Source organism: Podarcis filfolensis (genome assembly GCF_964270895.1).
Source record: "Podarcis filfolensis genome assembly, chromosome: 6".
In the NCBI taxonomy this organism is placed as follows: Eukaryota; Metazoa; Chordata; class Lepidosauria; order Squamata; family Lacertidae; genus Podarcis; species Podarcis filfolensis.
In genome coordinates this window covers 34,759,352-34,771,890 of record NC_139609.1, presented here as the reverse complement: position 1 = coordinate 34,771,890, position 12,539 = coordinate 34,759,352, and the positions used below count along the sequence as shown (strand labels likewise).

Genomic DNA, 12,539 nt, shown 5'->3' with positions numbered 1-12,539 from the left:
TAAATGTCAGGAAGAGAGATTTTTTTCTAAAAATTCAGACTAGCTTTTAATAAATGTCCTGCTGTTTTATGCTGTTTATGCAGAAGTTTTAATGCTGCTGCCTCGGTTTAATTGTTGCTCATTTTTTCTGCTTTAAATTTGACTTTTACTTTTTTGTGTTGAACTTTTTTTTATTGCAAGCCACTATGGTTGCAACAGCGATTATGAATCTGAACTTCAGTAAGATAAAACTTTATCTAACTTATGCTCAACTGAAAACTCTGTTTCTGCTGCTTGATAATGTCAATTGCCTTTGCTTTCCCAGTAACAATGGATTTTCCTGATTGTTCAGTTTGCAGGAACTGCTTTGCAAAGGACCATCATGTTGCACTTGTTCTGGAAACTGAAACCCAGGCTGACAATTTGCTTATTGTTAAATAATTTCCAAGTGTTAAAAGTTTGATGATTCTGAACATTAAATTTTATGAAGACAGGGATGCTTTCTGCAGCGTGAGGCCTGGAGCCAACTTGCTTGCTGTAGTAGGAGGAACAGGGGACTGAAACTCGCACATAAGTAATCAGATCCAGCTTGCGTCTCTGTGTGTATGTGCGTTCGTGTTGGTTATAGTTTGTGATTTATATATAGCGCTCCTGAGAGCCACACTAAATTGGAACGTCAGGTTTGTGAACATGCAAGCAAATGCAGCATTGTCTTGCCTTCTAAAATATGCTGAGCATTCTTGCCTACAAAGTCTTCGTCCCAGGTTGAGGTCTGTGGAAAGTAACTATGTGTGGATGGAAACAGCTTGGCTAATTATTCCTGAAACAGAAGAAAATTAAAATACTTTTTTTCCCCTTTTGCTTATAAGACACAGGGAAGCAATAAAAGCAGTGCCAGACAGTTAATGGCTCTTTTGTATCTTTCATTTGAGAGACCTCAAAAGAACATCAGGAAGAATCAAGGCAAATGCTATTCCCACCTGGTATCATTAAACATGTTGCATTCTCCAAAATGGAAAACTCTGATGATATTCTGGAAGAGCTGAAGAATAAATAGCACTAAAATGAAGTATGCATCTCTAGAGCTTTGGTACCTGCATTGTTAGAATCCATGCAAATTGGATAATTAGAAGAGAAGCTCAAATTAGAGGAGTAAATTAATGTGTGGTGTGACTTGTTAATAATTGCCCCTCTCAAACATTAAGAGGATTAATATTGCATTGTTTCTAAATTACAAAAAAAATTCCCATAATTAAGATAGCAACAGAAATGGTTTAATTTTGAATTTTCTGAATGTCCATGATAATTTAATCATAAGGCTCATTTTCTATGCAAAACACAGAACGTTGAAAGACGACTCTGCTACTGAGGAAATGAGGATGGGGCAGATCCCTTTTAATCTTTTGGACCAAATTCATTGTTTATTCTTCTTTTCACAATGGGAATCATGTGTATTCACACCACTGTGTCCATTTGGTAACACACATCAGTAAATACGCAGCAGCTGTTAGAAAGTGCTAGTTAGTTTTGCCGATGACCTTTTCCGGTTTGGTTTCTTTCATTATTTAATAGTGTAACCTTTGATTTTGTGGAGCAGCTTCAATGCTAAATGCAAAGGTTTGATAATTGGAATTGCTTCATAAGTGACCTTTATTACATAGCTATCTCTTTGCAAGGGAAATCTCATTGTTTTTCAAGTCCTAATTCACCGTTTTAATTATGCTTTCTATTGACCACAAGCTCTAGTGGAAAATGGAAAGGTCAAACATTCCATTGTTCCTTTTTTTTTTTTTTTTTTTTTTTTTATAATATATTTATTGAAGTTTTCAAATAAAGCATATATTAGATAAGCACCACTTATCATTGTCCATTTAACATCTCTCAATTGTTACATGGGACTCCCCCACACCTCCCGCATACACTTACATCATTATTAAATTAATTTCAAACAAATTATCATTTAACTCATCTTAATTAATAATCTTAATTTGGTTTGACATATAATTCAGCCTTAAATCTAATTTAATGGTAGACAATTGTCTGCACTGGCATCCAATTCAGCACTCAGCCAAATTACAATATTTTTGTAAATAAATCTTAAATTTCCTCCAGTCTTCTTCCATCCTTTCTTCTCCCTGGTCTCGAATTCTGCCGGTCATCTCGGCTAATTGCATATAGTCCATCAGTTGCATCTGCCATTCTTCCACAGTGGGTAGCTCCTGAGTTTTCCAATTCTTGGCAATTAATATTCTTGCTGCTGTTGTTGCGTACAAAAAGAATGTTCTGTCCTTTTTTAACACACTCTGGCCGACAATACCCAGGAGAAAGGCCTCTGATTTCTTAGTAAAGGTGTATTTAAACACCTTTTTTAATTCATTATATATTATATATCTTCTCCCAAAAGGCCTTCACTCTAGGGCAGGTCCACCAGAGGTGAAAAAATGTTCCTTCATTTTCCTTACATTTCCAACATTTGCTATCAGACGAATGGTATATTTTAGCCAGTTTAACAGGGGTCATGTACCATCTATACATCATTTTCATCACATTTTCCTTCAACGCATTACATGCAGTGAAGTTCAGCCCAGAGGTCCACAACCTTTCCCAATCTTCAAACATAATATTATACCCAATATCCTGCGCCCATTTTATCATTGTTGATTTTACCATTTCGTCATGTGTGTTCCATTTCAGCAGCAAACATTCCATTGTTCCTTTACAGATTTAAATGTAAGTTCTCTACAAGTGATACATGTTGCATTAAAAAAAAATAGGATGGGTCTTTTCTATACATACCCAGAGTGAATCAGAGTTGCAGTAGTTTTGCTCAGCAGCATGGTTCTGCAGTCAAACAAGATGACAGGAAGACATTCAAAGACATCTCAGTATCTTAGTGTTGCATTTTGAACAGATACAACGATTCCTGGAGGATCAGAGCTTTTCAAGGGAGGGATTTAGCTCTTGAAAAGTTGGCTTGCTTTAGTGTTGGTATCAGGGAAAGCAGGAGCAATAACATGGGGTTCACAAGGAGAGGGGGCCATGCTGATGTGTGGGGCTGGATGTGCTTGTTATTACATGCATGCAAGCCAAAATTCATTTCTGTAAGAACAATCCAAACAAGCAATTGTATGCAATAGCTGATTATTGTGCATGAACAGCTATGCTGGTCATATTTTTCAGAGTGGCTTTTAGGCATCATTTAATATGAGTAATACTTCCAGAAATATTTCCTTGGACTTTGCATTATGGACAATGGCTGCTTGAACATTTTCTTGCCTCCCCCTTTTCACTAGAAGTCATTGTTCATTTCAGAAGCTGCAGGGGGAAATTATTATGATGCAACCAATTCCAGAATTTCTGTTTTATGTAATGTTACCATTGTGCTAATGAGAAGCTGGCATGTAGGGTGTCAGATGTGAGGCTGAGAAAGACATGCCTGCAAAGGAACAACTAGGAGCCTTAAAGTGCACTCAATTGTTCCATGGCTAGTATGGCTTGCATATGGGAAAAAATAAACTTGGTGTCAAATGCAAAGCCCACTGAGACATTGCTGCACTTGGGAGCTCCCTAGCAGCAACTCCCAAGTGCATCCGATGCCTGTCCAAAGTGGGGTTTGAATCAATTTCAGCTGCAAACTTTGCTGGGATTGACTGCACTCAGGAATTGCACAGTCAAATCTCACCAGGGTTTGCAGTAAGCACTAATCAGCTGCAAGCCCCTTTCAGCAGGAATTTTCCGGGGCGGGGCGGGGCGGGGCGGGGCGGGGCGGGGGGGGGGGGCCTGGCAGCTTGTGTTTAAATGTGACTCCAAAGGAAGAAAGGAAAGAATTGGGAGTGCACTCTCAATTATTTCCTTTGAAGTTGGGTGTCAAGTGATTGACAGCTGAGTGGTCCTGCCCATATATTAAGATGACAGATTCTTCCCCCATCTCTGCTATAACAGATAGGAATTTTCCTCAAATAGTCATTTTGGCTTTGACCGCCAACTCATGGAAAATGTTATAGATGGTACCTGACTTAAGTCATAGTCAGGGTAAACTCACTGAAAACAATGGACTTAAGTTAGTCACTGCCATTAATTACAGTGGGTGTGCTCTAAATATGACTCAGTTAATTATCACCTTATGTGAATATAAATTTGTATATGAATTCTCTACAATTGGGGCATAACATTAATTCCTCCAGGGATAATATATGTCCGTAGTATCCTAAGATAACATGCAAGAGTTCAACTAGGAACACTTACTCAATTTTATGGAGATTTTCCTGCTTCTAGAAGCAATAGAAAGGTAGCCTTCAGAACATATTTCATTTAAGTTACTACTTTGCATCATTTAAGTGATGAGCATCAATATGGCGATCCCATTCAGCAGGTACAGCCTTTGGGTATATTAAAAAATAAAGTGCTTAATTTGATATCCTCAAGTATCTCATGACAGTCTTGCTTGTATGAAGCTGCCAGTGTGTACTATCGATCACAGATGGTTCATGCAAGAAACATCAATATTGAGAAAAAGCTCTGAAAAAGCCATTGTAGATTGAGTCATGATTATAAACAGATAAACGTAGTAAACTTATTAAAACATCAGTTTGTAAACAGGCCATATTAATCCACATTGTGTTCAAAATCCTCTGGCAGAATCACTATTCCACACCAGTCCCACTGACATTATTATTGCTCATCAGTTTTGCAGCAACAGATGGTGGTGATGACACAGCTGTGCAAATCCTGAAGTCAAGACACCAAACAAGCAAACCTAGAGAGGGTCAAATAATAAAGCCAACAGCAGATCCAGTAGGATGTGACAGATATTTAAGGTGGCAAAAGCTTTAATCTAGAAGGCTTCTAAAGCAATTGGATAGTCAGTAATAAAGGCTTGAACTGAATTTATTTTGATGGCAATAGGTGCTCTTTAAAAATGGATTTCCTTTTATCTAGTTAATGATGTTTGACCTAAAGCATATACAAACAACAATTCAATTTCTTGTATGTTTTGGCAGTGTGTGTGTAGATCACATGTGAGTACACACACACCCTCTTCTTGGTGTTTGCAAACACAAGTTTGACCCCAGAAGAGGCAGTTGAACCAGACCAACCTTTCTACTTCACCACTCTCAGTTGCAAAAATCCCTTCTTAGGTGGTACATGACTCCACAGATTGCTGAGATAGATTTTACAAAATGATAACCACAAGACAATATAAAAGGGAAAGGCAATGTTCCAGTAGGTTGATTTGTTACATTCCACATGAACATTTTTTTAAAAGGAAAATGAACAGTGAACAACAACCAAGCAAGCATACAGAGACCGATTCTTCCATAAGGAAGCCTTTTTCCTTCAGTGTTTTTTATGTTGCTATTTCTTCTTAGCGATTGTTGTGGGAAGTGAGGGACAAGACAGGAAACTGCTGTGTGGATCCAACATACTGCTGATGCAATGGTTCCATCAGGACAAATATTTCTGCTTTTGCAATGGAATGTTTTGCCATTCTGCTCCTTCTTTGTGCCCCCCTAAATCCATTTTCGGCATTTCTCCAACCTAACAGAGCAGATTTAGGGAGGACACCTGGGGAAGGGAAGAATGGGGGAAGTCCCGTTGTGCAAGTGGAAATCCTTGCACAGACAGCATGCATTAGTAGACAACCATCCTCTGTAGTTTTGCTGACAGGATCGTGTTCATTGGCACAACTTGTTGGTAGTTGAATCGGCTTAAGCTCCAGCAGGTCCATGGCCAGTCCAACCCTGCCCTCTTCCCACCCCTGATAGACCAGCTCCCACCTACAAGGAAACTTATTGTGGTAGCTTCCACCTATCCACAGTTTAGTGGGACAGAGTCAGGTGCTTCACAGTAGAATGCTCTGAAATTTTCTTAGCCATCATTTAAAGGCTTAGCATTATGCACGAAAACAGCCAATAGCTAACAAGGTATGTTTTTCAAATGATTCATAATTAGCATGTCATTATGAAATACTTAAATTCAGAGATAACACAGACACTACAATATTGACAAGATGTACCTGGGCAGCAGTATGATTAGATGACAAAAATGATTCCGGCAGTGGCAAATTACTTTGCTCCATTTATTATTAAAGACCCTAATGACCGTAATAGATCTTTTCCTCACAGAGCTAATAATAAATAGCTTTTATATCTCTAAAATGTATTAACTCTGTACGCATACTCTTTTTGATCAATATTGTCAAGCCAGTACAGTTTCCGCACAGACCACCTTGACCAAAAAGCAACTTTTCTACCAAAAACACATTACATACCTTCATTTCTAGACCTTTAAAAAATGAGGGGGGGGAAGCATCTTGTGCAGTATAATGCAAACAATTATTATCTAGTTGACTTAAAATTGCAGAGGGCAGAGATTACATTTTATTCAATGTTCAGTGATAATATAAGCAGGAGAAAGTCTCCCTGATGGCTTTGTTGTCATCCTGTTATTAAATAGCTTCACTTGCTTTGCCACGTGGGAGTTGACTCCTTTTCTCCTCGCTGCCACTGTGTTGTACTTTCCCTCTCTATTTTCTTTACAGCACTCTTCCAACCAGACACCATGAGTGCAAATGCACATTATCTAACAACAGCATGTAATCATGTTAGTCTTCTAATAATCATGTCTGCATTCTAATGGGCTAGGTAAAATTATTTGCCTCAAATCCTCCACAGGGTTCTAGCATTTATAATCCTCTCATTCATTCCCTCTCTCTCTCTCTCTCTCTCTCTGTGTGTGTGTGTGTGTATATATACATGCTACAATTGCTGAACTTCCAAAGTTCTCACTTCCACCCTGGACTTTTCTGGTTGCACAGATTTTAGCTGCATAACTGACACGCTCCAGCATGGAATCCCACAGAACCTCATTCCTGCCTTGGCTTTAATAGTTCCATGGGTATTTTATTGACTATCTTTCTAAGTTTTAATCTCAGACTTTCCCCCCTGGCCTGTCTCAACTTCTTTTCCTCCCCTTTGACTAATTGGTACATGAGAATGGGCTTTTTCAATGGTCGCTCCCCATCTGTGGAATGCTCTCCCTAGAGAAAGATGCCTGGTGCCATCATGGTCAGTTTTTAGGGGCCAGGAATGACATTTTATGTAGTATGAGACTCTTAACCTCAACTCTCTTTAGTTTCTGTAGTGTTGGTACTGATCCAGCAACAGAGAAGCTGATCATTGAAAAATCAGTATCCGTGTCAGTCTTAGAATGCTCTGCCCTTGAACCACCTGAAATGTTGCTTGATTTGTTTCTGGTGCCATGCAGGCACTGGGTTGGTTAACATGCCTTGTCACATGATGAGGCAGGAGCACAGATTTCTGGGAAGTCGTCTGTCCCAGAGACTGACAGTTTATTTTTGTTCTCTTCTCTTCCTCCCTCACCAGCCTCTACAACTGGACTGTGACCTGTGTGCCATCATTTCAAATTCAGGTCAGATGTCTGAACAGAAAGTAGGATTTGAAATTGACCAGTCCTCCTGTATCTGGAGGATGAACAATGCTCCTACCAAGGGCTATGAAGAAGATGTTGGGAAGCGGACCACCGTGAGAGTCGTCTCCCACACCAGTGTTCCTCTTCTGCTTAAGAATCCTGAATATTTTTTCAAGGAAACCAACAGCACAGTTTATGTCATCTGGGGACCTTTTCGAAACATGAGGAAGGATGGCAGTGGCATTGTGTACAACATGCTGAAGAAGACTGTGGACAGCTACCCTGGGGCAAAAATCTATGTGACCACAGAGCAGCGCATGAGTTACTGTGATGAAGTATTTAAGAAGGAAACTGGGAAAGACAGGTAAGTCCTGCCTGGCAGATTGAAAACTTATACCAATGTCGAAAAAGGATTTGCCATTATTGAGTTGTTTACTGTACATGCCCACAAATAAGTAATTTGCTGAAGGCCATTGAAATGTGTCCATTGCAGGGACAGGACTCAAACTCATGATTTTTGGATCAAAGTCAGTGTTGTCCACTAGGCCATGTTGACTCTTTTGCCATGTTCCATATGTTATACTTTCAGCTTCTCACTCCATTGAGAGGCCTTGAATGTGACAGTGAAGTGTGTTCTGAATCTGAGCCACTGGGTAAGCTGTCAAAGAATAACTTAGCTCCATATGTGAGGGGAAATGGCTGTGTGTGCCTTGCCAAACCTTTAGACATTTGTTCACTCTATCGGTTTCAGACTCTCAATTTTTCTTACTTTTGTTACTTAAGCTAGATATTGTAGTTTCCTCAGAGAAACAACAGCCCTCACTTCTGTTGTTGCTTTAAACAGTGCACTGATTTTGCTGCAAACCAAGTTACAGGGAAGCCAAATGCCACTCCTATAGTAAAGGTAAAGGTAAAGGGACCCCTGACCATTAGGTCCCATCGCGGACGACTCTGGGGTTGCGGTGCTTATCTACTTGCACTTTGTGCTTTTGAACTGCTAGGTTGGCAGGAGCAGGGACCGAGCAATGGGAGCTCACCCCATCGCGGGGATTTGAACCACCAACCTTCTGATCGGCAAGCCCTAGGCTCTGTGGTTTAACCCACAGCGCCACTCACATCCCTCACTCCTATAGTACACAAATGTAAAACTTTACTTGGAACCAGGGAGGTTTATTCCTAAAATATCAACTGTATACATGTTGTGCACCACCAGTGTATTGCTATAACATATTTCTAGCCTGACAAGCCTCTAATGACACTTAGATGTTAGTCATAGCTGTCAACTTACAGATTTGAAAATAAGGGACCAGCAGCCTTGAAAATAAGGGACCAGCAGCCAAAATAAGGGACCTGCAGCCTCACCTGTTCCAGGCACTCCAGTCTTCCTGTCCTCCTGCAGTCTGGTCAAACTCATGCTGGTAGCTTCGAGAGCACTGTCCAACCAACTTTGTAACCAGAGGTTCAACTGAATAGAATCTGAATCACATGCACCACAAGGCCTATGCAGCCTCAACTTAAGATGGCTCCCCGGCCTGGCTTTGCACTGAAAAGTTTGCAGCAGCACGTGCACCAAAATGGCGTCCAGCATTCAAAACCCCCTCAGCTTGCATTAACTAGCCACACACAAGGCATGCAAGCTCCACCCCCCAGTCGTTCTTAGACTTCTTATTGGCTGAGCAACACAGCCAAGCAACACAGTTGGAGCCTCCCTCCTCCCTGGCCAGCAGGGGGGGAGGGAGAGGAGCTGCTTCCTTTGAAATTTAAGGGATATCATTTAAGGGACATTTAAGGAACATCCATCAATAAGGGACAGCAGCGGGACATGGAATAAGGGACTGTCCCTTCAAATAAGGGACACTTGACTGCTATGATGTTAGTTGATCTTGAGAAACAAAGTATTTCTAGCACAAGATTATCTCAATTTTGAACTACCTGGTGGTGGGGAAAAGCGATCAGGAATGAGCTGCAAACAGGTCTGTGATGCAAATAACCAAAGCATTTAAAATCAGTCATTAATATTAGTTGGTGGAAGAGGCTAAAACCAATCTCTATTAAGGAGATAATGTTCACCAACCTGTCACATTCCAAAACAGATTCCCTGTTTACCTAATCTGAACACAGAATAACTTCTGAAACAGGCTGTCAAAACCTGGCTATTGTTCTTGACACCATGATGGTGTGAACGTGAAGAAAAAATTGTTCTTTTTTGCAGACCCTCATTAGGGAAATATTTATATGTTTAAGGCAGTATGAACTTTACTTCTTTCTGAATAATTGTTGTGCATAAATAATGCCATTTCATTTTTATGATTGTGGAGGTGCTCAGAAACTGACAGCTTTTTCCAATACTTCATTAGCACTTTTCAAAGCTGCATTATGTATACAGAGTCAGATGAAAGGAAGATTTAAACTATGTTTATAGGGATGCCAACCAGCAACCAAATGTGAAAAGGATTTCCCTCCTTTGTGACTGTTTACCTGAATTCCAGCACACTATTGAGTTGCCTTGAAGTTTAAAACCTAATAGAAAATCTTACAGCATCGTTTAATTAGTAAATAGCTGGGAAAGGAATCCTTGTAGATTCCATTAAAACAAAAGAGTTCATTCTGGTCTGATAAAATGCACTGAGCAGCTCTAAATAGCATTTAATTAGCTGGCACCAAAGCTGCTCCACCCTCAGGGATGCGTAAAATTAATGAAGGTTAGAAGCAAAGAGATCAATGCTACCATACACCACAGCCTTACGTGGAGGTGATGTGGAGGAAGGGAGTGTCTTGGTGGCGAGGCTCCTTTTGGAAACCATTTGCCCTTAAAAAACAGAAAGTCACTTTCACAGAAGCAATGCTTAAAAGGAGCATCAAGCAACATTGCTGTGGGCTAGGCTGGTCTAATTTGAGCCAGCTTGCAACCCCCCTCACTGTTTATCCTGAACAGTCCAGATTAGCAGTGGTGCAGTGCCTTAAGCAAAAACTGTGTTGCAATCTGCTGTCAGGCCCACCCGCAATACTGGCTACCCAGTCAGTGATCAACACATGTGGCACTGGTTGGTAATACTGTGTTCAGAACCTTGTATTACGCAATCGTACTGCTTAGTCAGATGTTGCTGAGATGTTTTGCTTTGCTTTGTTTTAAAAGATGGCTATAAACAACAGAGTTACAGTATAGGTCTTCTAAAATTCTTATAAAGAATTTTACACTACTTTTTATGCTGTGAACTGCCCTGACATCTACGGATGAAGAATGGTATACAAATTTAATAATAAAAGATACTTAACTGATCATCAGCATACCTCAGTGTTGGCATTCACATCAGCTTCTCAAATCAGATGGGGGACCCACCAGATTACAGGTAGCTCAAATGCAGCAGACCAGTTGCTCTGATGAGCTTCAGAGGTCAACCAAGCTGCAGTCTCTAACAGCTGTTCTCAGCTATATCCCCAAACTCATGGGCAAACAGTGGTTAAACAGGCTATGCTTTGGCCTAGAGCTGTAGACTCCTAAGGCACAACACATCTCTATAGCAATTATTCAATATAAGGATTTGATGAATGAGTAGAGTTGGAAAGGTTGGTTGGTGGATGAGTTGATTCCTTAGTAAGATCCAGGTTGCTTACTCAGGTGGAGTAAACCATTAGTTCAGGATGCAGGCCCAAGCATGGAATTGTCATACAGATGTTTGTGATCTTCTGCTCCTCATTCAGGGCTACTGTATCCTTTAGGACATGCCTGTTCCCTTATGCCACCAATTCTGGGCTAGTGTCTTAAGTCACCACATATGATGGAAGTTTCTGAGACTAGCATTGTTCATGTATTATACTGATACTTATTTTTTTTAAAATAAATAATTTTTGGAGCCAAAGGGCTTCCAAGGTGGTTCACAGTATATATCATAATGCGATAAAAACCAGCATCAGAAGAGCAGAAGCGTTGTAGTCACCTATGTTATCCTCAGAGCAGACCCACTGAAGTGAACGGACCTAAGCTAGTCATGTCCATGAATTTCAGAGGGTCTACTCTGAGTAGATCTAGCATTGAATACTACCCCTGGAGTTACTAAACTGTTAAAAACTTGTCAAAAGCTGGCAGAATAAAAATGTTTTGGCTGCCCACCAACTACCAAAAATGGAGCTATTTGAATTTCCCCTTGCAGAGAATCCCTTAGCAGTGGAACATACCACGTCACCATTTAGCCTCATCACTGTGGTCCCAATCCTGGTACAAGGGGTTCTATCACCCTACTCTTGTTCTGTGCCTTCTATGTATTCATTTCCATTGTTCTCAGTTATGGTATGTTGCCATTACAAGGATATAAATAATATTTGCTGCTGCTTACTCCAGTATAACCCAAGATGCACCAAGATTTGCATGGGGGCAGAATTAGTATTCTGTGCAAGACATCAACTCTGGTCCACCTTTGGAAATAAGGAATGGAGAAAATGAATCCAGTAAGCAAGTTGCATAATTTGAAAGGTAGTTAGTATTTTAGATAGATCCGAAGGCAACAAATTGCTTTTGAGCTTCACATGGCGGAGTCCTTAGTCTCCTCAGTATGTGCACCAGATGGTGCAACATATTAGGCTTTGAAAGTGATGTTTTATCATTTGAGGCAGAGAAATGCATCATGCTGCTCACTGACTTCTAAGTCAGGATGCAAGGATATGGAATTGCTGAACCTGAGACTTTGATCAGCTTCCTTGATGCAGTTGGCTTGTTACCATGACAATCCATGTAATCCATGTAATCTGTGCTATAAAACTGCTTATTCCAAAGCAACTTTGTTGAGAGTCAATAACTTATGAGATCCTTTTACCATTGGTTGTGATTCTGTCTGCTTGCGAAGATGAGGCTGACAGTCACCTTCCTTCCATATCTCTTCATTTATTATATTTATAACTTCATTTACTAGATTTATAATGTTTCTGAGCACAATTCAATGTGTTTCTATGACCTTGGGCCAGTATACCTGAAGGAGCATCTCCACCCCCATCGTTCAGCCTGGACACTGAAGTCCACCTCTGAGGGCCTTCTGGTGGTTCCCTCACTGCAATAAGTGAAGTTACAGGGAACCAGACAGAAGGCCTTCTCAGCAGTGGCACCCTCCCTGTAGAATGCCCTCCCATCAGATGTC

General features: G+C 40.5%; 1 protein-coding gene across 8 annotated transcripts in view; it reads left to right on the top strand.

Moving 5' to 3' along the window:
* ST6GALNAC3 (ST6 N-acetylgalactosaminide alpha-2,6-sialyltransferase 3) overlaps window positions 1–12,539 on the top strand; it is a 273,570-nt gene that overhangs the window by 169,613 nt on the left and 91,418 nt on the right. For all 8 annotated transcript variants that reach the window (XR_014549735.1, XR_014549736.1, XR_014549737.1 and 5 more), the window contains one exon: window positions 7,365–7,774. Coding sequence is in view for 5 of the 8 variants with exons in the window: in XM_083621064.1 (XP_083477190.1) it covers window positions 7,365–7,774 (410 nt within the window). In the remaining 3 variants the exon portion in view is untranslated. The remainder of the gene's footprint in view (window positions 1–7,364; window positions 7,775–12,539) is intronic.